The sequence below is a fragment of the Paramormyrops kingsleyae genome, chromosome 11 (assembly GCF_048594095.1).
Source record: "Paramormyrops kingsleyae isolate MSU_618 chromosome 11, PKINGS_0.4, whole genome shotgun sequence".
In the NCBI taxonomy this organism is placed as follows: Eukaryota; Metazoa; Chordata; class Actinopteri; order Osteoglossiformes; family Mormyridae; genus Paramormyrops; species Paramormyrops kingsleyae.
The window spans coordinates 9,829,741-9,856,499 of record NC_132807.1 but is presented as its reverse complement, the minus strand read 5'-3'; the positions used below and the strand labels follow the sequence as shown (position 1 = coordinate 9,856,499).

Below are 26,759 nucleotides of genomic sequence, written 5' to 3'. Positions count from 1 at the left end.
CATTGCTTCTGGTTCCTTCTGCCGCAGCTTCTGCTCCAGCTTCCCGGCCTCCCGATGCCCACGGGGGGCATACTGACGCTGACATGTGCCCGCCCTAGCGAGACGGAGCCAAGCACTCCCGGAAAGCGGAGAGACGCACGTTATGAACTCATCACACCTGCTTCTGCTCTTAATTCAGTGGTTGGCCTCATACTTATATCAATATTTGCTGTAAAATTATATTACCCTTTTATGAAAACATTACAACACGGGAATCACTGTGCAGTTTTAAAACGCCATGAAAATCGTTCAGGTCTGTAGAGGGCAGTTTAAATAGAAGCTTTAAAGAGCTTGTTCAGCACACTGGGTGAGGTAATGATATGTCCTTGGCTGGAGCGGATGTCCTGTACAGGCTTGTGTGTGTGTCTGTGTGTGTGCGGTCAACTTCATGCATGAGTGCATGTGCACGTTTACGTGTGCGACCTTGACTTAACCTATATGGAATATGACAAAAAAATATCCAATTGCTAGAGGGTGTCAAATATTCAGCTGCTTTCATTTTTCAATGTCTTACTGGTCCGTACCATTCTTATGCATTGTTTTCAGCATAATTAATTTAATTAGCTTATGATAAGAGCTGTTTATCTTGTATCAACACAGTAATTTCACTAACCATCCGGGAAATTATTGACAAAATTCTTATCATAAAAAATGGTATTTTTATTATTGCCTGTTTATCTTGGTAACGTTTAAGCCAATTTTTCACAGCTGATGAACCGATAAGTTTCATAATCTGCCGAAAAGCACAACAGGAAATAAACAGCCAATTATTTCAGCTCGCGCACCGCTGCACGAGGCTCTGCAGCCCTCGCCGCTAACGTGCCCGGCACTGGGGTCAGCGCCATGAGGTCCACTTCCCTGGGGGGTGTGCCTAAGCCCCCCTTTAATTACTGCAGTACCATGCCCCTGTGCAGCTGTCTGCCTCCTCCGTTCATCATTGCACTCTCTCCTCCTCCCCCATTCTCACCTCTCCCAGTAAGCACAGGGCAAACTTAATGGTTTTTTTTGGAAGTGGACTCTATTTTAATACTGTCAACAACAATCTAAATTTTGCCCTTCTGTTTTTATAGCAACTTTTTAAAACATGTATGGATTTCACAATTTTCTAGAAGGATCTAAAAAGGTACATGAACTGTAACCCTCACAAAATGAGATCTAACATATCTCGCTTGGTCTTCCGTCTCAGTCTTCCTAGGTTGTTATTCCAAATAACCTACATTTGTCTAGCAGTTGAGGGCAACATGTGACCTTTGGAAGTCGTATATAGCCCTTAGGAGGAGCTTTTGTCCAATCACAGCACTGGTGGGAGTGAGAGTGGGACTAGCAGACTGCAAACTGGGGCTCCCAAATGGCAGGGTTATCTTCCAGTCATCTCCTCACATCCGCATCACTCTGGCAGACGGACAGGGACATTCCAGGCAGACAGACGGTATTTCCCGCAACCTCTCACTGTGAGGGGGCGCTCTGCAGGCCACGCAGACCTCTCACTGTGAGGGGGTGCTCTGCAGGCCTCACATACCTCTCGCGGTGAAGGGGCGCTCTGCAGGCCACGCAGACCTCTCGCGGTGAAGGGGCGCTCTGCAGGCCACGCAGACCTCTCACTGTGAGGGGGCGCTCTGCAGGCCACGCAGACCTCTCACTGTGAGGGGGTGCTCTGCAGGCCACACATACCTCTCGTGGTGAAGGGGCGCTCTGCAGGCCACGCAGACCTCTCACTGGGAAGGGGCGCTCTGCAGGCCACGCAGACCTATCGCTGTGAGGGGGTGCTCTGCAGGCCACGCAGACCTCTCACTGTGAGGGGGCGCTCTGCAGGCCACACATACCTCTCGTGGTGAAGGGGCGCTCTGCAGGCCACGCAGACCTCTCACTGGGAAGGGGCGCTCTGCAGGCCACGCAGACCTCTCACTGTGAGGGGGTGCTCTGCAGGCCACGCAGACCTCTCAATGTGAGGGGGCGCTCTGCAGGCCACGCAGACCTCTCACTGTGAGGGGGCGCTCTGCAGACCACACATACCTCTCGTGGTGAAGGGGTGCTCTGCAGGCCACACAGACCTCTCACTGTGAAGGGGTGCTCTGCAGGCCACACAGACCTCTCACTGTGAAGGGGTGCTCTGCAGGCCACGCAGACCTCTCACTGTGAGGGGGCGCTCTGCAGGCCACACATACCTCTCGTGGTGAAGGGGCGCTCTGCAGGCCACGCAGACCTCTCACTGGGAAGGGGCGCTCTGCAGGCCACGCAGACCTCTCACTGTGAGGGGGTGCTCTGCAGGCCACGCAGACCTCTCAATGTGAGGGGGCGCTCTGCAGGCCACGCAGACCTCTCACTGTGAGGGGGCGCTCTGCAGACCACACATACCTCTCGTGGTGAAGGGGTGCTCTGCAGGCCACGCAGACCTCTCAATGTGAGGGGGCGCTCTGCAGGCCACGCAGACCTCTCACTGTGAGGGGGCGCTCTGCAGACCACACATACCTCTCGTGGTGAAGGGGTGCTCTGCATTCCACACAGACCTCTCAGGGTGAAAGGGCACTCTGCAGACCTCTCAGAGCCTCGTCACCCACAGATGATTTCATTGCAGACGCCATGCTGTTCCCCAGCTTCGCTCCATTGGCAGGTGTTAGCTGCCGCTGCTACAATCCCTTCCAGCGTGTTGAGGAGTCACTGTCTGCCGCGTTCTTGCTTTCCCGTCACCCTCTTCACAGCCACCCACCAAGACTGTCCTTCCTTGACACAGTTGAGGCACACAGCCATACACAGAAATCTACATGCTTCTTCTTATAAAAAGAGGCTCTCATCCACACATCCACACATGTACAGTGCACATATCAACAGCTCATGCATACCTATATTCAAACACTACCATCTTATGTGCAATGTAGCCCAATCTGGAAAGGTGACTTTGTGTGTGTGTAGCTCCAAGGTTCATCCCAGTTGACCTGATATCCTCTCTCGTCATGCTCTCTGCGCTCAGCTACAGACAGCTTCCATTCGGTGGTTAAGAGTCACACAGCAGAAGCACCGATACACCAGGTCCTTTGCTGCCACCGTGAGAACCTGCGAGTGACGTCAGGTTAAATGCGCTGGTGCCGGGATGCGTGTAGAATACCGGAGATGGCGACTTGGCTGATGCCTGCTGTTCGCTCTTATGTGTGCAGATGTAAAGCAGGGATTTTAGAGAGAATGACTCAGATTTAACATCGCTATCTTCTTCGGGGGTCAGCTTCCTTAGAGATACTGTGATGCAATAAGGAAAAGTACTGGTACTCTGAATTCATAATACAAACTTTTACCCTCTTTCTTCTGCAGCCATTGTTATGAGGTCGAATGCGGCAAGTCATTGTGTAGGTGGCTGTGAGCATCCCTGCGGTCTCAGCATAGTGACGTTCATCTGTGTGAAAGTGGCATTTCTTTCCTTGGTCTGCTCTGCACTGCTGTGTCTTTCCCTTTTATGTCTAGTAATAACTTGCAGGAATGTAATAAATTCTGTAACATTTCCCCAGATCCCCCAAACCCCACTTTTGGGGCGTGCATTCCTCTATACACACTCGCACACTTTCGGAAGTGGCTGCCCTTACGGGGAATATTTGTATGTAACAGATGTAACAGTCCACCGGCCAATGGGTTTCATGGCGGAAGTGCATTTGGGAGAGACGTCTAGATTTTCTCTCCACTAAATCATCTATATTCAGTGGCTGGAAAAGGGATCTCTGACATCCTCTGATTTTTTTTAACATCCCATCTGCCCGTCGATGAGTCTTCATTGTGCCACCCCTCACATGTACGGCACGGAGCGGGCAGGGGGGCGTGTCAGGGCTGCTCCATGCCCAAGCATCCCCTAAACTGCGGGGTGCTTTCTTTCATTCCTCAGTCCTCCATCCATCATCGAAATACAGCTCCCAAGAACCCCTGGAAAGGTGCCAGGAGGATCAGTGGGGGAACCGGGGCACAGTTCCCTTCCCGAGGGCCTAAGGAGAGCCATCGGAACCGACTTTACAAGCGTCCCTCCTGGGAAGGGGGAACAGCCCGCTGTCTATCGGCAGCTTACAATCCGAGCTCCACAGGCGAGGTGACGAGCCAGACAGAAGCCCTGTGCCTCCCATTAAGGCCTTTGTCTCCCGTCCTCGGCTTCTCTGGACAAAAAGAAAAAAACCCACTTCCTTTCGCAGCCATGAGCTGCAACGCCGGGAACCCCGGTCCCCATGAGAATCGTGCATCTCACATGGGCCTGAGGCAGCGAACAAGAGGGCGCATTCAAGGCTGCGGTCACATTATTGTGGGATCTCAAAAAGCGGCGGGAACATAACGCCTTTGCTCACTGCGCCTGGCCAGATCTGTCCGCCCCGCAGCCAGCGGACAGGAAATGGAGAGATAAAATGAAGCCGCGTGCTCATTCTGCCTAGGGTGACGTCCAAGGGTTTCCTGCGAGTTTTGTCTTCAGTCGCTTGGTTTTGCAGAGCAGGAAGGCAGTGTTCTCTCTGGCTGCACGATGTTGGCCACCGGCACAGTGGGATATATATGTCCACCAAGGCCGAGCTGTTTCATTCGGTGCCTTCTCTCATTCATATTAATAACTAACCCACAAAATGATCATAAAACAAACAAGCGAACGGCTCCTCCAGGGAATAAGAGCTGTGAGAGAGTACCATGCCAAGAGCAGCAATATTGGCCATCGGCGATAAAGGGAAGAAGTGCCAACCAAAGGGGCGCGGGTACCCCGACGGCACCTATGGGGATGCCAACGGCGCCTGAAGCCGGACGACACTGGCTTTGTCTGTATTCCCATGGCAAGGTGCACCGTCAACCTGGGAAGGAAGGACAGACCCAACATAGTGTCTCTGTGTGTCAAAGACCGTTTTGCCTGCGGATCCAGCGAATGTCCACATTACACACCTCTAAACACACCACCCCTGACCCCCCCGTTCATGACTCATTTGCATTTATTTGCTTAGCAGATACTTTTGCTAAAAGAGATTTACATAGAGCAGCGAGTGCATCAGCATGAAGTGAAACATGGCCCAAGCCGACCCCATTCATGCAAGGAGCACAATCTCTGAGATATCAGACAGGACATTGACCGTATCTCCTGCCTGCTGCTGGAGATCTCTCCAAAATCAGCGAGTGGTGACTTTGAGTTGCCAGCGACTTTTCTCCTAGGGTCACCTCTCAAGCTAGTAGAGCAGTGAGACTCAGATCTTGACTTGGCTCTGAGGGCAATACAAAGCAGGTAGAGAAGAGTGTGTCATCCAGGCGCCCAGTGGCGAGTTAGAAATAAACAAAGACATGTGCTACTGTTTACAAAGCATGGACACTTTTCCAAATTGTAGCGGAATGGTGACGATACCTGATCACAAGGCTGCGTCATCTTCACATCGGTATCTAGCCTCACCTGGTCTGATGCGAAAGTGGTTTTCCTTGACCTCCTTCGATGAAAGTGCTAAATATCCCTATTTTTCACGTTCCTGGGCCTTTACATGGACCAAGCAGCCGCAATAGGCAGCAAATTCCTGTAGTTCTACAGATTCTGTTAGCAAGGAGAGAAATTAGGAACAAACCTCAGGATGAACGAGCCTCCCGTGCAGGTCGCACTCTACCTCCTGGTGTCTCACTGGACCATCTTCTCAGTGCAGCTTTTTGCCTGAAAGATGACTTATCTTAGGCTGCAGATACTTTTATTTATTACCAGACAGAGACCTCATTCACAAAGGAAAACATACTAAATGCACTGTGAACACAGAACTTATGACCAGTTGAGAAGGAGAGATTTACTTTTCCAGATTTCATTGAAAACCAGTGGAGACTCATATTAGTTTTGATCATGTTTACTGAAAACATTTCCTACTTTTCTGTAGTGTTGCATTTATTGTAACCCGCTGGCTTACGCCCAGCATCTGGTTTCCATCCCTCCTGTGAATCTCCAGTGCAGAGACACCTTAATGATGGCATAATACTTTCAGGAGGAAATGCCAAGCGCAGACTGACGGGAAAGCAAACTGTATCAGATACAGAGAAGAAACAAACGCTCGTGGCGCTGGCTTGTTTGCTGGGGAGTGACACATGGCGTTTGTACTGTTATATTAAGCACACTGCAATATGTTGCTGCCAATCTGCTGGAGGGAAAAGAAGCAAAACTATATTAAAAACTGGAAGCAGATAAACAACAACAGCATGGCTAAGTGGGTCATCTGAGAAGGTGGAGAGTGGCCTGCAGGGGTCGGGCATCTGGCCTCGCTGCTGTACGCAAAGGGGCTGTCAGACCAGGCAAGCCTCCAGTGTTTCATTACGGGGGAAGTCCTGCAGGCCCTTCAGCCAGTGTGACACGATAAACCAGCAGCATATCGGCCTGATTTTTCTGCTTCAGAGGCTCGTGTCTTTTAGCAGTGCCGCGGTGCAATGTAAACATTTCTCAGCAGAATTCTGAAGGCTTTCATCTCAAAAATAAGGTTCTCATGTACCTGAGTGTTGATATCATCGCAAGCTGGATGTGAGAAATGTGCCGTGGCCCATGCTCCTCTGAACCGGCCATGGGAATGGATGACTTTAGCCTGAGAGGGGTGGGAATAATTGCGGGGGGTGGGGGATGTGGGGGACATTAACAGGAGCAGCAGGGGATGGTGGCTGCAGCCAAAGAGCCTTGTGATTTTGCTGAGGCAGTGGAAGAGCGGCTGCCAGGCCAGGCCAGGCTTTGAAGCTCGCTCAGGCGAGAGACGGGCCCGAGGCGGGTGCTCGTTCCGAGGAGAAAGGTGGGTTGGGCCAAAGGCTGACCTTTTTCTCGCACGGACTCCCTGGAGACGCTCATGCAGGCCAAGGAACGACAGCCGCGTAGAAGTAAAGCCATCGTGCGGGTGAAAGGAATTCCACACGCTCAGAAATGCTGGATTGATGGGTGGCTTCCGCCCCTAGTGTTACATGAAAGATATATTACTACTGTGATACTCAACACCCCCCCCCCCCATGGTAACAGAGCTGTGTGTAAAGTCATGCTGCCCCCATACAGTATGCAACAATCGTGGAATTATCCTTAAATGCGGCTCAGGTTCTGCTGCATTGCTCTGCCGTACCATTTCGCTCAGACGTCTTTTTGCTTATAAACCATGTTCTCAGAACAGGGATGACGAAGCATTACTGAGCCAAAAGATGCTGGAGTCGTCCGGCAGTCGGGAAAGCCGCCCCTCGGCCTGTGAGCCCTGTGCTGTGCTCATTTCAGCTAATTGGCAGCACATAGTTCACTCCTCTCTGCTGGCGCGTGTCCCTGCAGCTGAAGGAGCGCAGGTACAGAGCCACCGTGTCCTCACTTCCTGTGACACACAGGATGTGGGAGGGACTTAACGCTCAGTTACCAAATTTGTCTAAGGACACAGGAAAAGAAATTTTTATTGCTTTATTTTTAGATATATTTATTTTGGAAGACAACGCTTGTACACATCTCTCTACTGAAAGAAACTTATCAATGCAAATAAACCCAAGTAATATGAGGAACAGATCTGTTAGCATTACTGCATGTGTGTGATCATTTAGCTTTATAGTTACATTGAAATATACATTTTGATGTGTGCTCAACAGGTCTGAATTGAGCCGTCATGGATGTGGGCCCTCTGGACTAAGATTAAGATTAAGCCCAATATTAAGAACCACTTGCTAATTTTTTATTGAGTCCAGGTGTCCTTTTAAGAGCAAAATACTTAATCTTTCAAAGTCTTACTCGATGAAATTAAAGATTACACAAATACATTGAATATCCTGTGTTTTGAAGGTAATTTGATAACATTCTTATTTATAGACCATAAATATAAGCTGAAAATGAATCCTTATGGAACTTGATTTATATGCAAATGTGCTTTTGATATTTTAATTAATATATTTTAGTGAGGAGAGTCAGGGAGCTAGATGGAGACTCTATTTTGGAAAAAGAAGAAAGTGGTCTTGTGTCTTTAAATTTTCCAGGGAATGAAGTAAGAATTCCAAGAGGAGCAACGGCACATTTGCATCTGCATTTGTATTCCAAGAAAGTAATCTGTCAATAGTCGGTAGCCAATTCTGTCCCAGCCAATTGCATGGCTTTCAGGATTGGAGCGCATCAGGATGGGAGAGAAAAAGGGTGAGCGAGAGGGGGAGAGAGAGAGAGGGAGAGGGAGAGAGAGGCAGAGATGTGAGAGTCAGAGATCACGGGAGCTGAAAGAGCAAGACAGTGGAGCAAGTCTGTGGAGAGGCAGCAGACGGAGAGCAAGCAGAGAGGGAGAGAGAGAGGCCTGACTGGTGGGAGGAGACAGACTGATGACGGTTAGTGTGCTGGCGGAGCTGAGAGCAAGGACAGGTGGACGTCTGTAATATGAGAGCAGCCCGCTGACCACAAGGTGCTGAGACACATTCTGCAGCTGAAAGGTAAGGCGTTGGCTTGATTAACACATAGAAGGCTTGCTAATCAGCAGCTCCTGGGTCTGAATCTGCCATCCCTGCACCATAAGCCTGGGGCTGGGTTGACCCCTAAGCAGGAGGGTCCACAGGAAGAGGGCACTCAAGGGTAACTGTATCACTAGTGAACTGAACGTGCCACTCCATTCTGCTGTGTGAGCAAATCGATATCAAGTTCCAGGGAGGAGAACTTACATCCAGGGCTGCTGTTCTAGTAAGGACGTTGTCCTCTGTTCCGTTGTTAATTCCTAAGCAGGAATCGTGTGCATTACAAAAGGTAAGAGTATTGACAAATTGACAGAAGGCACAGTTTAAAAATGAAATAAAATTGCAAAAACACTACATAATAGAAAATCAATTTAAAAAAAAAACATAAGAAGAAAAAGCAGAGTCAGGTCTCATCCATCACCTGCCTGAGGCCTTGTAAGGGCTCTCCCCGTCAGCTGGAGCTCCATCGTTACCCATCATGCCCTCCGCATGGCCTCCCTCTTGTCCACAAGGTTACCGCTGTTTCGGCCAAGGAGACATAGCGGGCAGATGAGGGGCATTAGTGCCACCGGCACCCCATCTGTCTGCAGACAGCTCACAGTCCTCGCCCACGCCGCTCGCCGCTCCTCCATGCCCCGCGTGATGTCATCAAGCCCAGCTTCCTTCCGGTCAGACTGGGGCAATGGGGCACATTCTTCAACTTCCACTTCCTTGTTCTCCTCGTTTGTTGTTTGGTCCAATCCTCAAGGTTTCAGGCTTGTTTGTGCTGTAAGATTAACGCGGGTCATTTCGATTCGTCGTGGCTCGTCTTACCTAATAAAAACAGACAGCATACAGAGGGAGAGCACTGGCTTCTCTGAATGCAAGACTGCCGCCCTCCTTGCCCTCCAATGCATCCTGTCTCAAAGACTCTTTATTTTCGGGCCATTCCACTTAATAATCACATGGGGGGGGACTGTGGGGGGTTCACTTGCCTGCATGTCAGCATTTGAGTGCAGGATCAGCTTTCTGCACTGCACTGTCTGCTTGTTTGTCCCGTTGCACCTTTCTGAGTAATTCCCTTACTCTTACTGCTGCAGCTTGGTACTCACTTTATGTTCATTCTCCATGACTGGGCTCCCCAATTCCAGTCCTGGAGGTCATTTTGCAGTTTCCCTGCTCAAATTGCCAGGTCTGGCAGGTGTGTTTGAGCAACCCGCAAACTCAAGACTAGCCTTCAGGACCGGATCTGGGAAACTCTGCTCTACGATGTTATTTTTGTAATTTACTTTTTGTACTTTAATGTGACCAGTTTCACTGAAACAGATTCCTTGTACTCAGGCTGTGGTGAATAACGTGATGCTGATACTGAATAATGCGCCTGATCTGTGGAGGTGAAGCACTGAGCACAATGCTGATTACTGTAAAGTAAATTACTCTCACACCCAGCTGGAGGCCCAAAGACACTGCACGCTCAAAGAGGAACCTGTGATTAACATCTGTCTGTTTCCTTTATATAGCTGATTCCCTGTGGGCCACCTGGTCGGTCAGCTTAGGGGCTGCGATGCTAAGCAGTGCTGTTGCTTTGTGGCCATTTGCTACAGTCCCTCATCCCTCACTTCCTGCCTTCCTTGCATTCCTCTCCGCAGATGTCATGGCGTCCAACGTATCGAAGCTCCAAGTTTCGAAATGTGTACGGCAAGGTCGGCAACCGGGAGCACTGTTTTGACGGCATTCCCATCACCAAGAATGTCCATGACAACCACTTCTGTGCCGTCAACACCAAGTTCCTCGCCATCGTCACAGAGAGCGCGGGAGGGGGATCCTTCCTGGTCATCCCCGTCACCCAGGTAACCACCACAACCGTCCCCTGCATGGCCAGACAGCAATCCGCTTTTTGGAAGCTGAACAGCCTCACAGGGTCTTTGTCAGACAGTGAAGGTGCTTGTGTCCTCCCAGGATTAAAAAAGAACACAAGCAAATCAGTGTAACAACGGGACGTAGACATGCATCTAAGCCTTGATTACAGTCTTTTTATAGTTCAAAAATTACTTTATAGCTGTAAATGTGGTGATTCACTGTCTACTCAGGGTCCATAAATGCCCAGACGTAGCATTCCAGACAAAATCAGCTACTGCACTAGCTAAGGTAGTGGAAAATGTTACACCTCAGCTGCCTTTTACTACCTTGTGGTAGGAACATTATTTTAGGCATGATGCAGATGCACATGAAACAGTAATTAGCAGCTCGGGACAAGTTTCCATTCCTACTGCAGGCTGTCCACAAAGCCTCGCTAGCACATGCTAACGCTAACCTGTCAGACTGAGCGTCTGAGCTATTCGCCGGGTTGGTGTCCCATTTGAGTGCTTTGTCACCTGACTCGAGATTAAATATGCCCCACATTTGGTGGCTTTATCTGCACAAGCGTGTCTTAAACGTGTCCAGCTGCTTCGAGGCTTTGTCTTGGATTAATGTTACAAGCAAAAGCACTGGAGGCTAATTTAGCTACAAAGTTTGGAGGCTAATTTAGGCGCACAGTTTGAAGGCTAATTAAGCTGCACAGTTTGGAGGATAATTTAGCCACACAGTTATAACAGCAAACTGTTCATCTGACTGGTGAAACATGGCACTGGTGTGATAAGCAGGAGCCTGAGCACCTGTCCCTGTAATGTGACATCAGCCATAGCCATTGCATGGCGTGTGGCACCAAAGCCTTTCTGCCCCGAGTCCCTGCCAAGGGAAGCTATTAGGCCTTCGCTCTGTAAATTGGAGTTATGCTGTCATCAGCTGAAACCCACTGGGCACTGTGGCATAAATAAAAAGGCACAGAGGTACCTGCACAGCCACCTCTCACTGCTTGGCGGCTACATCGGACCTGGCCTTTTGTCATTCCCTGTTCCTACTTAACCCTGTGCTTATTCAGAGAATTGAAAATAAGCGGTCCACATTTTTGGTCCCTCCCGGCTCCCTGCCAGACAGTCCATATTTTTGCTCACTCCCAGTTCCCAGTAGCAAAAACATGGGCTGCCTGTGAGTCCACAAGGGCCCCGTTCAGAAATGCAGCTCTAAATTGCTCATAATGTGTGTCGGTGGGTACCCTGCAGTAGATGGGCGTCCCATCCCAGGTGTCCCCTGCACTAGATGGCTGTCCCATCCGGGGTGTCCCCTGCACTATACGAGGCGTCCAATCCTGGGTGTCCCCTGCTCTAGATGGGCGTCCCATGCCTGGTGTCCCCTGCTCTAGATAGGCATCCCATGCCTGGTGTCCCCTGCTCTAGATGGGCATCCAATCCCGGGAGTCCCCTGCTCTAGATGGCTGTCCCATCCTGGGAGTCCCCTGCTCTAGATGGCTGTCCCATCCCGGGAGTCCCCTGCTCTATATGGCTGTCCCATCCCGGGAGTCCCCTGCTCTAGATGGCTGTCACATCCCGGGAGTCCCCTGCTCTATATGGCTGTCCCATCCCGGGAGTCCCCTGCTCTATATGGCTGTCCCATCCCGGGAGTCCCCTGCACTAGATGGCTGTCCCATCCTGGGAGTCCCCTGCTCTAGATGGCTGTCCCATCCCGGGAGTCCCCTGCTCTAGATGGCTGTCCCATCCTGGGAGTCCCCTGCTCTAGATGGCTGTCCCATCCCGGGAGTCCCCTGCTCTAGATGGCTGTCCCATCATGGGAGTCCCCTGCTCTAGATAGGCATCCCATCCCGGGAGTCCCCTGCTCTAGATGGCTGTCCCATCCCGGGAGTCCCCTGCACTAGATGGCTGTCCCATCCCGGGAGTCCCCTGCTCTAGATGGCTGTCCCATCCCGGGAGTCCCCTGCTCTATATGGCTGTCCCATCCCGGGAGTCCCCTGCTCTAGATGGCTGTCCCATCCTGGGAGTCCCCTGCACTAGATGGCTGTCCCATCCCGGGAGTCCCCTGCTCTAGATGGCTGTCCCATCCCGGGAGTCCCCTGCACTAGATGGCTGTCCCATCCCGGGAGTCCCCTGCACTAGATGGCTGTCCCATCCTGGGAGTCCCCTGCACTAGATGGCTGTCCCATCCTGGGAGTCCCCTGCACTAGATGGCTGTCCCATCCCGGGAGTCCCCTGCTCTAGATGGCTGTCCCATCCTGGGAGTCCCCTGCTCTAGATGGCTGTCCCATCCCGGGAGTCCCCTGCTCTAGATGGCTGTCCCATCCTGGGAGTCCCCTGCACTAGATGGCTGTCCCATCCCGGGTGTCCCCAGCTCTAGATGGGTGTCCCATGCCTGGTGTCCCCTGCTCTAGATGGGCGTCCAATCCCGGGTGACCCCTGGCTTGTGTTGTGTGCTTCCAGGAATCAGCCCCAGGTTCAGGAACATCCTGTTTACACCACCAGTCTTAATTTTATCTTAAATACCAACAGATTTGTCATACATGCAGGTCTTAAAAAGAAGAGATCATAAAAAATATAATAGCCAATGAAGAGGTCTGTCATAAACACACAGATACATTATGTCCACATTAAGCATTTCCCACTCAGACTTTACAATGTACTATTTGTGTCTAAAAGAATTTCATATGCCAGACAGGGGCACAGTACTGCCCAGAGCAGAGTCCAAAGCCCCTCTGCAGGGCACAAAGTAAAAAAAAACAGGGATGAAACAGGAACGGGAGCAATGCCTCTGATTTGGCCCTCATGAGCAGCTTATACTCTGCCATGAATTCTCTGCCATGGCCTCCAGGGGAATGTTAGAGTAACTGTAGTGTTGTGGTTGATTTCTGGGCTCTCAGCAAGCAGAGTGCAGGCAGCAGCAAGCTGCGATGATGGACTGTTGATTTCTTTCTCCCCACTGCTCTTCCCGCCCCCCCATGTCTGCCCTCTGTTTCTGCACCCATCCCCCCGCAGCTGCCAGCTGCCCCCCCCCCCCCGCTGCCCCGCAGCCCCGTATGCTGCCCCACACTGCCGGCCACATGGTGAAACCCCTCTCAGGCATCGCCATGGGGAACTTGGATCAGCCCAAAACTGCACTTTTGTTAACTGTACTTAATGTCACCGAGCCTCTCCACATTGCCTAGGCAACGCTGAAAGCCCTTAATGTTTCTTATGAATTCATGTTTTTCATGGCGTCTGTCTGGCTGTCCGCCAAAGCATGAGCACCATGGCCTCAGTGTCGCTTCGCTCTGCTTATACTTCTTTGCTGATGAGCCCCACATGCAAATGGCCGCCCGCTGTCCTCTTCCTGAAGGACAGTGCTGCCCCCCCCCGTTATGATGCAGGACCTCCATTTACTTGCAGGAGGCATACAAATTGGAAAACTTTGGAATGACCTGATGCTCCAGCCAGGAAAAAGAGAACAGCAATAAATCTGTCTGTGGCCTGTGCTTGTCTGCAATTGGCCCAAATGTACAGAAGAAAGATTTGGTTCCTGATATGTTATGTAACATGTGCTAAAGTCCCTGTAAAGGAAGTGTGGGCGGCATGTAGCCCTGAAGATTAAGGATCCGTGCTCAAGAGATCATGGGAGATCATGGGTTCAAACCTTGTGACCGGCAGGGTGATCGCATCACCGATGGGCCGATGAGGGATGCTGGTGGACTCTGCTCTATCTTGCTTTGGACGAAGAGAATTAAGATGCGACTCAAGAGCAGAAGGTCGCTGGTTCAAATCCCATGCTTGGCAGAGTGGCTTCATTGCTGCGCCCATGACCTTCACTTCTTCCATGAACCATCTGACCCTCCTTTCTCATGAAATTTACATCACTTTGGCAAAAAGCATCTGTTAAATACATAAAATGTAAATATAGCAGCATAAAATGTAGCTCCCCTGTAGAATATTTGAGTAATAAATGGTGTACAGCTATTTAAAAACAGATACATATTTAGTTAAATAGCTAAATAAATACATGAATAAATGCAATATCAAATTTAAGACCTGCCGATCTGCCGATGGGTTTTGCAGGTTGCTAAGCAGTTGAATTAGTGACCATCTTAAATGTTTGCCTAAAAACGGAGTTGTATCCATCCTCCGGCACATGCTGAATAGCAGCTTGCTGGTGATGTTCATGCCCGAGGTTCCGGAAAGACCTCGCGGGTCGGCACAGTCCCCCAGAGACGCCCCCCCGGCCGGAAATAGCCAGATCGACCGGCATGTCTGAAAAACGAGCCTCACATCACCGGGGCTACCAGAGGGGAGCCAGTCCCGTGCGGGGGGGGGGGGGCGTGGGCTGGTGGCGACCCCCACACCCACATAGGGCAATAGGCACTGCTCCAGCTGGGAGGGGCTCTTATGGACATGCAGGGGTGTTAATGAGAAGTCCCCACCATGGCGCTTCCATTCTGATTAAAAGCCGTCCCCCGCCTTCCCCCCCCCCCCCTCCCAAAAAAAAAAACACTTTGTGAGTCACAGGCCTGCCCAGACGGCACACACTAACCATACTGGCAGCACTGAACCTTAAAATCGGTTATATGGCCCCTTTGCATGGATCAGGGAGGCAGTGCAGACCGGGACGCCTCACCAGAGTCTCACTGGACGTGCGAGAGGCCATGCTTCATCGTGCTTTTACCCAGTCCTCAGCCATAGCAACTACTGTAAACGGAAATGGAAATCCAAATCAATCCCACAGTCATGTAGTGTGCAAACTGAAACACCTTGAAAAAATAACTTTACATATAGGCCTAAATATAATTGTAAATATAATTGTAAATGTCATTTCACTCATATTCCTAAGCATATGAAAGGTGATGTTTTACAGATATTCAAAATGCTATTTAGATTTTTTTGAGGTAGGGTTGACAATCAGTTTGATGATCTGAATATTTTTACAAGGAGGAGTAAGAGTCACTCTTTTTGTAACCCACAGGGCCGGTGCAGGACGGCTTAGCCAGCAGAGTTCTGCTGATAGCTCCAGGCCCCTCACACAAAAGCGTGATTTTGCATGTTCTCGTCGCGTTTGGTGGGTGGCCTGTTTTCCCTTGTCGGTAGTATCACATCTAGAAGGTCAAATGGCATAAGATGTCACAGTGTGAGGCTCCTGTGCACGAGTGTCGCCCCAAACTGTGGAGACCATGACAGCTTGTTAGAAAACGCGCATTACTCTAAATTCCACTTTCCTTCCGTTGGATTCCTCTGCAGGAACAGATCTGTGTGCACTAATGACCCTGGCTTGGGCTCAGACTTTGCCGTTTACCCTATATGTTGGTGTCTTTCGTAATAATGCAGCGACACACGGCTTTGGTCCGTCTCCTGTGATTTGCAGGAGCAGTCGGTTGGGGGTGTCTGCTGAGTGATTGGCTCTTTTTATCAGCCTAAATCAATACGCCCCCATGCTGAAGCCCCCCAAGGGAAAGGCTTCCCTGAAGAACGTTCTAAATCGGGCACCCTCAGGAACGCTGGTGAAGGTTCTTCTGTATTGTAACATCTGTCACGCCCGTGTGTGTTTATGCGAGTTTGCACGTGCACGCGTCCGTGCTCAGGCGGGACGGCGTCAGCTTGTTTACACAGATGCAGAAGGAGTCCTTGGGGCTTTCGCATTGTGAGCGGAACTTTCTCTTTCCCGGGAGGAGGAGCACAGCTGTCCTTCATGGATCAGGGCCGTCCATAGAGCTGCTGGGGAGCTGGCAGGACGATCCTGCAAGAGATCCAGAGTTAGTGAAAAGCACAAGCATCCTAGTCCAACAACAATAACAAAAATGATTAAAATAATACGAATAATAATACTACTAATAATAATCACTGCTACCATTTATGTTGTAAATTAAAGATCGGGGGAGGGCTTGGCAAAATATGCATATTATGGGATGGCATTTCATGGCTCTGGGATGGACGAGGCTGCGACTGCTGAATAGGGGCCTCTGATGGGAATCTGCTGCATGTTGCTTACCACATGAGATCACAGTGCGCTAATTAGTCTCTTTCATCTTCTGCGCTGGAGTGCAGCAGGGAGCGCATGAGCAGAGCCGCGGGCAAACGCCGCATCCCAGCCGCCCCGGCTCAGCCCGCCGCTATCTCTCGAGCCCCACGGCCCAGACACACAAAGGCAGGCCTGGGCAGAGTCCTGGCCGCATCCCGGCTGACAGGCAGGCTCAGCAATGGCGCTAGTGTTTATGCGCCTCAATAGGTCTTTCTTCCTGTGAAACAAAAGGCCTGTCTCTCTGCATTACAGCATCCTGTGTGTCTGATAGAGGTCACACTCCGGGTATCTCTTGGCGACCTCTGCACGCAAATCAGCCCAAAAACAGGGCGCCTCTTGGAATCTTAGTGTCTTTAAATCAAGTGGGATTGTCTGTCCTGCAATGGACTGGCATCCTGCCCGTGGTGTCCCTCTGCCTTCATGGATAGGCTCTGGCCTCCCTGTCATCCTGTACTTGCTATGCAGTCATAGAAAATGGATGGATGGATGCTGCAGTCTGTATACCGTTTAGAAGTAGGTGAGGAAGGTACCAACCTCTGCTTCTGAGAGCTAAACCTCACCTGGACAAGATGATCCACACCATGAGGCTTCACTTCTCCACCGCGTTGGACTTATCTAACTTTCCGCTTGAGGGTGCAGTTGAAGGGGGTGCTTGTGGAGAACGCCATGGTTACTTGGGTTCTTACTCCTCCTTAATATTCGCACAGCAGACTGCAGCTACAGCTCTGCCGAGCTTCTCTGACTTATACGATCATGTGGTGTATCAGCAAAGAAGGAATGCAGCGATCTGGAGTCTCATCGGGGGGTTAAGACGACCCATCAGCAGCTCCATGTTGGAAAGACTATCTATCTATCTATCTATCTATCTATCTATCTATCTATCTATCTATCTATATTACATCTAATTTGTGATATCTGCTGTTCTAATTAAACCAGTGACAGAGAAATTGGGTCATAAATTTGAAAGTTAATTAGCTTAGCTTGGGGTGGCTCAGTGGGTGGCACTGGTGATTCTTGCCTCCAGGGTTGTGGGTTCAAATATTTCCCTAGTGGTGTGTGTGTGTCCCTCTTACGTGGGTTTCTGCCCACTTTCCCCTGATATTAAACTGTGTGACTAGTATCCCCTAGTAATCTGGCATCCCTTCCTGAGTGTCCCCCCACCTGGTTCCCTATGTTGCCGGGCATAGGCTCCAGTCCCCCACCCCCCCCATCTCCCCGTACTTGATAAGTAGTTTGACGATGAATGGATGGATTATTTTGTCTTATTTGACTGGATTATTATGCAGCTTGCATTTGAGCCTGTTACACTGGGGATCGCTCATCTGAGTTAATGCATTTAAATTTAATGCAAATGCAGACGGGATGCCTTGAGGTGTCCTTCCGCGTTCACTCGCAGTCTTCGTGCGCTGTGGTGAATTTCAGCGAGACACGGCTGCTGGTGGCACAGTGTGAAAGCCCTGTGCTGCCTCATCTCGCCCAGCAGGGGCTACTGTGTCCCAGGGCTCCTGAGAAGGAGGTCAGTACATTTAAATGGCCTCAAATATTTATGACACGAGCAGTATTCTGCATCCACAGGCAACGCAGCGGCGCCACATGGTGGACACACAGTCACACAGCAGAACCGGGCTGTTACTGCAGGAGTACCACACACAATCTAAACAGCTGCAGTGTCGTGAACATGAAATGTAATACAAGCTTTTGTTTGTCTTAAATTCCATGCATTTCTAAGGGAATGCTTTAAATGTGAGGCCACGCTGCATTTTCACACACAAATCCCTCTATAAGCCCCATGTATAATAAGTATATTCTGCGTAATAGACTTTGAGGGATTGGTTTACAAACATTTACATGATATTTAGCAAGCGCTTTTATCTACAGGCTCAGTCAGTGCCTGTGGCTTAAGGGTCTGTCTCAGTGGCTCAACAGAGAAATCACTCTGCCGTCCCGAGAATTTAAACCAGTGACCTTGCGGTCACAGTCACAACAGCCTAACCTGCTGAGGCCCACACTGCTACTGCTTTATAAACATCATAAACTGTTTCCGGATGGCGCTGGGCATGTCTGTAAAATGCTCCTTTCTCAGGAGGTCAGCAGGGGGCAGTGCACCCGGACATCCATCAGGCTGACTTTGTGTTTTTTTGTTCTTTTTCTGTGTTTCCCCTCTATGCCTCCTGCACATCATCCCCTCAGTCGGGGCGGCTGGACCCCCACTACCCCAAGGTGTGCGGTCACCAAGGCAACGTGCTGGACATCAAATGGAACCCCTTCATTGAAAACATCGTCGCCTCCTGCTCCGAGGACTCCTCTGTGAGTGGCTAGTGTGTTTATTGATAGCTGTGCCTGTAGGTGGGTGTTTTGCTTTGAGATTCACCAGGCCTCTTATTAAGGTGATTTGTTCCTTTCTACCACTGCCGGTTTAATCAGACATGTTTTAATTTTGATACAGATATGATTTTACAATCTGATTTCAATGGTACAGCGAGGGGTACAGCCGTCAGATCTGTAGTTCAATATTGCAATATTGCACTAGCCATTTACGTGACACTGGCTGTCCCGTATGACACTGACTATCCCATATGACACTGATTGTCACGCATGACACTGACTGTCCCGCATGACACTGACTATCCCGTATGACACTGGCTGTCCCACATGACACTGACTGTCCCGTATGACACTGGCTGTCCCGCATGACACTGACTGTCTCGTATGACACTGGTTGTCCCTCATGTCACTGACTGTCCCGTATGACACTGGCTGTCCCGTATGACACTGACTGTCCCGTATGACACTGGCTGTCCCACATGACACTGGCTGTCCCGCATGACACTGACTATCCCGTATGACACTGATTGTCACGCATGACACTGACTGTCCCACATGACACTGACTATCCCGTATGACACTGGCTGTCCCGCATGACACTGACTGTCCCGTATGACACTGGCTGTCCCGTATGACACTGACTATCCCGTATGATACTGACTATCCCGTATGACACTGACTGTCCCGCATGACACTGACTATCCCGTATGACACTGGCTGTCCCGCATGACACTGGCTGTCCCGCATGACACTGACTATCCCGTATGACACTGGCTGTCCCGTATGACACTGACTATCCCGTATGACACTGGCTGTCCCGTATGACACTGACTACCCCGTATGACACTGGCTGTCCCGTATGACACTGGCTGTCCCACATGACACTGGCTGTCCCGTATGACACTGACTGTCCCGTATGACACTGGCTGTCCCGCATGACACTGGCTGTCCTGTATGACACTGACTGTCCCGTATGACAATGACTATCCCGTATGACCTGTAGCTGATGCCTTATGACTAAAAACTGCTGGCGTTCCATGTGTAGGACCTCGACATCCTGCTTCCACTGGCTTTTAGGAGATTTAACTGTCTCCTCTGTCCTGCTCAGCCTAAGGCTGTTTCACAGCTAACCGTGCACTTTAAACTGAATGGAATAATGTTTTTACTTTTCATTCAACAGCATTTTGTCGGATTTTGACCTCAAAATAGATACAATAAATCCAAAAATTATAAATACACTGCAAACAGACCCCGGGGCTAAGAACATCCCACTTACGGACAAGTCCTACTTACGAATGGACTGCCATAAAGCCTATTACATTAAAAATTTGACTTACTTTGCGACACTTGTGAAAACACTGCGTGGCTTTAGTGGTTTGTCTGTCCGAGGTACAGTACAGTACTGCATGGAGTCTTATATCACTGTATTGTCATTACTACTATTGCGTTTTGTATTCTTATTGTTCCGACTTACTTACAAATTCAGCTTTATAGACTGACTCATGTAACCTGGGGGCTGCCTGTGTTTAGCTGTAATAGTAACACACAGCTCACAGGTCTTGTACCAGTTACTTTCCCTGAGGCCATGAGGTGCAGTTATTGCAACTAGGGGTGAGCGTGGGCACCTGTGCTCCCCAGGTGCGGATCTGGGAGATCCCGGAGGGGGGGCTGAAGCGGAACATGACGGAGGCCGTGCTGGAGCTGTACGGACACAGCCGCAGGGTGGGGCTCATCGAGTGGCACCCCACCACCAGCGGCATCCTCTTCAGCGCCGGCTATGACTATAAGGTACTGCGGGGGTGGGGGGGGGGGGGGGCTCCGCCACTGTCACCCATGGCTTTGGGTGCTCCACTAGCTTCTCAAAATGCCCATGGGAGCCCCCCCTGTTCCCCGCCCTCAGATTCTGATCTGGAACCTGGAGATCGGCGAGCCCGTGAAGATGATCGACTGCCACACAGACGTCATCCTCTGCATGTCCTTCAACACAGATGGCAGCCTAGTGGCCACCAGCTGCAAGGACAAGAAGCTGCGTGTGATTGAGCCACGGTCTGGGCGGGTGCTGCAGGTGGGCTGCAGGGTCACATGACCATCCAATGAGTCACAGCCACTCCCCCTCATGTTCACATGCATGCGTGCACACACACAGGTTGGTAATTATATCATCGTGGGGGGAAAGTCTAATCCCAGCCTGATGACCTTAACCCCTACCCAGGCCTAACCTTAACCATAAGGTATCCATCCATACATTTTCCAACCCGCTTATCCTTCTGGGTTGCGGGGGGTCTGGAGCCTATCCCAGAAGCTACGGGCACGAGGCGGGGAATAACCGAGGATGGGGGGCCAGCCCATCACAGGGCACAAGCACACACCATTCACTCACACACCATTCACTCCTATGGGCAATTTAGTAACTCCAATTAGCCTCAGCATGTCTTTGGGCTGTGGGGGGAAACCAGAGTACCGGGAGGAAACCCCACGACGACATGGGGATAACATGCAAACTCCACACACATGTAACCCAGGCAGAGACTCGAACCCGGGTCCGGGCAACAGTGCTAACCGCCGCACTACCATGTTGCCATAAGAAACCAAACAAAATACAAAACTTTTGGCATTTTTAGTTTTTTGATTATATTCACAGAAAAATGGTCCTCACAACATCAATAAAACAGGATTGTATTACATTGTGGGGAACGTGGGGAACATCTGGTAACACATGTAATATAAACATAATCCACACACACACACACACACTGACTCTAGATGCATACCAGTGCAGATGACATTAGCATAATTAAGAATGTATATTAGTTTTATTGAAAGCAAAATTAATAAAAAACAATTTAAAAAATGAATGTTTTTCTATCTGGGGTCTTGGTCACAATATGAGCACAGCAGCCTTGTGCAAATGAACTAAACACACTGGAAATGTGTATTAGATTAAAAATGTACTGCATGATATGTCAGATATGGATAAATCAGAATCAGAATTAGAATACTTTATTAATCCCTGAGGAAATAATGTGGTTACAGTTGCTCCAGGACAGTAAGAAAATAATTAACAAGTTAAAATACCAGTATTAAATAATACAAAATATTACAAATTACCAAAAATTACAAATGGCTCTAATAATACAAAAACTCAATATACAAACAATATACAAATATCCTAATACATTACAGAAAAATTAACTATAGATAGATTTGAATTGAGGTGTATACTTGTAGTGCAGTGTATACTTGTGCTTAGATGGAGGAGCTGAACAGAGAGATAGGCACAGGCACGTCATGGAGTGGGTGGGAGATATTGTCCAGCATTGTCATTAGCTTGGACAACAACCGCCTCTCCGACACCACCTTTAGAGAGTCCAGCTTCATCCCCACAACGTTACTGGCCTTGCGGATCAGTTTGATGAGTCTTTTGGCATCTGCTACCCTCAGCCTGCTGCCCCAGCATGCAACAGCGTAGAGTACGGCACTGGCCACAACAGACTCATAGAAAATCCTGAGCATTGTCTGGCAGATGTTAAAAGACCTCAGCTTCCTCAGAAAATAGAGGCAGTTCTGGCCCTTCTTGTACAGTGCAGTTGTGTTTTAAACCAGTCCAGTTTAATATCAGTGTGTACTCTGAGGTATTTAAATAAATAAATATAATAGTGAAATTAGAACTAATTTCATGGTGAAAAAAATGGGTCCAAAAGCTCAAATTCCAATAAAAAATGTTGTGAAAATGATATTGATTCTGAAACTGAAATTTAAACAATTCTAAACAGAATATAAATAAAAGCTGAATAAAAAATGAAAGCTAAAGTAAGGCAGCCAGCTCCCCACGTTCTATAACACCCTCCCATCCTCCATCACACTCAGATCAGACCCGAACGCCACAGCCGCAGACAGCAAACAGACTCAACTCCAGAGGAACTGCCGCAAAGACAGAAAGACACAATCACATCACCCTGAACAGCACTTAAATCTCACTTCAAAGGACCCCCATCCAAACACAAAAGCTTGAATTAATCTGCTTGTCTACAGCTGCATTAATGCCGGATCCTCGTACCTCTGTCTGCATGACCCCTCCCCCCATGTTCGTACAGCTAGGTGACCTGGTTAACAAGGAGGCCAATCGTCACCTGAGTGGTTGTGTAACCTGATGATGCCGAGTTTTCATATTCTTGTTGTTATTATAATATTTTTTTATCAAACGATGTAGCTTGAATAGCTACAGAAAAAAAAATCTGACGTCATGCAGATAGGGAAACCAAACGGAGTCGATGTGGATGAAGGTGCGTGTGAGGCTGCCACTGGCAAACATCTAGTCAGGAGCTTGGCATCCATTTGTAATTATTACTCCATGTCAGGCGGGATTAGCTGGTTTCCAGTGCCAGAAAGACAAAGAAATAATAAAGACAGTGTTAATGGTCTATTAAGCACTGATCTAGGATAGAGTTACAGTGATCCCAAGAATTTCAGGACGCAAGGGGCCCTGGACTGGGGCTGGGGTACACCCTGGACAGGGTGCCAGTCCATCACAGGGCACGAGGCTGGGGTACACCCTGGACAGGGTGCCAGTCTATCACAGGGCACGAGGCTGGGGTACACCCTGGACAGGGTGCCAGTCCATCACAGGGCACGAGGCTGGGGTACACCCTGCACAGGGTGCCAGTCCATCACAGGGTACATAATCCAGACACACACACACATACACACACGAGTGGTGCAACCTGCTGAGCCACCACACCTCCCATAATGTCCCATCCATCCATCCATCCATCTGCTCATCCTCCACATGCATGTTTTCTCTTTCTCAGGAGGCAAACTGCAAGAACCACAAGGTGAACAGAGTTGTGTTCCTGGGCAACGTGAAACGGCTCCTGACCACAGGCGTGTCCCGTTGGAACACGAGACAGGTGGCCCTGTGGGACCAGGTGAGTGCCCCCCCCCCCCGACGTCCCCAAGAGTGGGGCACAGCTCGGACACTGAGCCGTGTACTGATCGCTCATCTCTCGGGGCAGGAGGACCTGTCCATGCCCATCATCGAGGAGGAGATAGATGGCCTTTCCGGACTTCTCTTTCCCTTCTATGACCCTGACACACACATGCTCTACCTGGCCGGCAAGGTTAGCCCCACCCATCCCTCACTCAAAAAAAGCCTGACTTTCTAATTAAATGCTCATTAATTCTGATTAATCCCCTCTGGGCTCACAAAAAAAAAATCTAATTTCACATAAAAATTTAAAAGGATTAAATTGATTTCTGGTGAGGGTGTAAGTGCACTGGGGTGGGGGGGGGGGCATCATGGGTAGTGTGTGTGTGGGGGGGGGGGCACAGCGAGCGTGTGGAAATGGAGAAGGTGGACAGGGCTTCCGATGGGGGCTCTGCTGTAAGACACTGCAGGTGTGTGTGTGTGTGTGTGTGCGTGTGTGTGTTTGTGTAGGGCATTCATCAATGGGTGTACTGGCTTCTTCACAGGGAGACGGGAACATTAGATACTATGAGATAAGCACTGAGAAGCCCTACCTCCATTATCTCATGGAGTTCCGGTCACCGGCGCCACAGAAAGGCCTTGGTAAGAGAGCCAGCATTTTCTACACCAGCAATCGAGCTCCTTTCATTCCTTTTCCAAACTCTTTGCACCTGAACAAGCCAGCAAAGAATAAACACCAATGTAAAGAGGCAGAGGCACACCAGGTCACAGGGCAAGAGGCGGAGGCATGCCAGGTCACAGGGCAAGAGGCGGAGGCACGCCGGGTCACAGGGCAAGAGGCGGAGGCATGCCAGGTCACAGGGCAAGAGGCGGAGGCATGCCAGGTCACAGGGCAAGAGGCGGAGGCACGCCGGGTCACAGGGCAAGAGGCGGAGGCATGCCAGGTCACAGGGCAAGAGGCAGAGGCACGCCGGGTCACAGGGCAAGAGGCGGAGGCACGCCGGGTCACAGGGCAAGAGGCGGAGGCACGCCGGGTCACAGGGCAAGAGGCGGAGGCACGCCGGGTCACAGGGCAAGAGGCGGAGGCACGCCGGGTCACAGGGCAAGAGGCGGAGGCACGCCGGGTCACAGGGCGAGAGGCGGAGGCACGCCGGGTCACAGGGCGAGAGGCGGAGGCACGCCGGGTCACAGGGCGAGAGGCGGAGGCACGCCGGGTCACAGGGCGAGAGGCGGAGGCACGCCGGGTCACAGGGCGAGAGGCACAGCAGGTCACAGAATGAGAGGCAGGGGCATGGCAGATGTGGTACTGGTTAAAAAGAACCAATGATATTAAGAAAGACCAAGTTAACCAAAGTGCAGTGGCAGTGGGTAGCTCAGGGGTCATGGGCTCATTTATTTGAAAGCGCCAGGAGAAGAGGCTGCCAGCTGTAAAAAAAGTCACATTGGCCAAGAGTGCAAGTCTACCAATAGTTTAAGATGGATGGACAGACATTATATTAATCCTCTGAGAGACTGGAAGAGTGGTTAAGGCAGGTACAGTGGGATATCACTGGGTATTGGCGATACTGAGCATCTCCCATAGCGACACCGAGCATCATCTCCCGTGGCGACACCGAGCATCATCTCCCGTGGCGACACCGAGCATCATCTCCCGTGGCGACACCGAGCATCATCTCCCATAGCAGTACCGAGCATGACCTCCCATAAAGACATCGAGCATCATCTCCCATAGCGACACCGAGCATCATCTCCCATAGCGACACCGAGCATCATCTCCCATAGCAGTACCGAGCATGACCTCCCATAAAGACATCGAGCATCACCTCCCATAGCGACACCGAGCATCACCTCCCATAGCGACACCGAGCATCACCTCCCATAGCGACACCGAGCATCACCTCCAATAGCGACACCGAGCATCACCTCCCATAGCGACACCGAGCATCACCTCCCATAGCGACACCGAGCATCACCTCCCATAGCGACACCGAGCATCACCTCCCATAGCGACACCGAGCATCACCTCCAATAGCGACACCGAGCATCACCTCCCATAGCGACACCGAGCATCACCTCCCATAGCGACACCGAGCATCACCTCCCATAGCGACACCGAGCATCACCTCCCATAGCGACACCGAGCATCACCTCCAATAGCGACACCGAGCATCACCTCCCATAGCGACACCGAGCATCACCTCCAATAGCGACACCGAGCATCACCTCCCATAGCGACACCGAGCATCACCTCCCATAGCGACACCGAGCATCACCTCCCATAGCGACACCGAGCATCACCTCCCAATAGCGACACCGAGCATCACCTCCCATAGAGACACCGAGCATCACCTCCCATAGCGACACCGAGCATCACCTCCCATAGGGACACCGAGCATCACCTCCCATAGCGACAACGAGCATCACCTCCCATAGAGACACCGAGCATCACCTCCCATAGCGACACCGAGCATCACCTCCCATAGCGACACCGAGCATCACCTCCCATAGAGACACCGAGCATCACCTCCCATAGCGACACCGAGCATCACCTCCCATAGCGACACCGAGCATCACCTCCCATAGCGACACCGAGCATCATCTCCCATAACGACACCGAGCATCGATACCAAAAATCATCTCCTATAATGATTTCCTGTGGTGATACCGATCACCCCCCCCCTCCTTTTTTAAGGTGTGATGCCAAAACATGGGCTGGACGTGGGGGCCTGTGAAGTCTTCCGATTCTACAAGCTGGTGACACTGAAGGGTCTCATCGAGCCTATTTCAATGATCGTCCCGAGGAGGGTGAGTAGCACCTTGCATCATGCCCACAGCATTCCGGCTCATTCCTACAGTGCCCATGCTGCAGCCTTTCAGCTTATGTGATACACTGAAAGAGCCGCTCTTTCGGCGTAACTGCTGGGAGGTGATTTATCAAATTGCCCGCGGTCCCTGTGGGGGGGGGGGGGGGGGGGGGCTAGCTGGCAGGCAAGCGCCAACCTGAATAATCAGCGTCCTGGCAGCGCATCCTTGGAACTTGCCGCCAGGTTTATATAACTAAATGTACGACTGGAACAGGCAGCAAATATCAAAGCGGTTAAGCACACAGATAACCTGTAGGTGTCCCAGAAGGTGCCTTGCTCTAGTTACCACCAAGGTACAAATTAGAACTTCCTTGTGAGACAACATTTATTCAGCTCTGGAAAATCACAGCGTAGTTGTCCATTTG

At 50.5% G+C, this 26,759-nt stretch overlaps 1 protein-coding gene across 4 annotated transcripts in view; it reads left to right on the top strand.

Moving 5' to 3' along the window:
- LOC111845615 (coronin-2B) overlaps positions 1 to 26,759 on the top strand; it is a 40,907-nt gene that overhangs the window by 11,446 nt on the left and 2,702 nt on the right. For 2 of the 4 annotated variants that reach the window (XM_072717999.1, XM_072718002.1), the window contains exons 3-10: positions 10,062 to 10,262; positions 18,472 to 18,588; positions 20,245 to 20,394; positions 20,507 to 20,671; positions 23,415 to 23,531; positions 23,619 to 23,723; positions 24,076 to 24,172; positions 26,223 to 26,335. In XM_072717999.1, coding sequence (XP_072574100.1) covers positions 10,062 to 10,262; positions 18,472 to 18,588; positions 20,245 to 20,394; positions 20,507 to 20,671; positions 23,415 to 23,531; positions 23,619 to 23,723; positions 24,076 to 24,172; positions 26,223 to 26,335 — 1,065 coding nt within the window. Of the gene's footprint in view, positions 1 to 8,169; positions 8,416 to 10,061; positions 10,263 to 18,471; positions 18,589 to 20,244; positions 20,395 to 20,506; positions 20,672 to 23,414; positions 23,532 to 23,618; positions 23,724 to 24,075; positions 24,173 to 26,222; positions 26,336 to 26,759 lie in introns of those variants that run through there. The other 2 variants (XM_072718000.1, XM_072718001.1) reach the window with 2 other exon arrangements.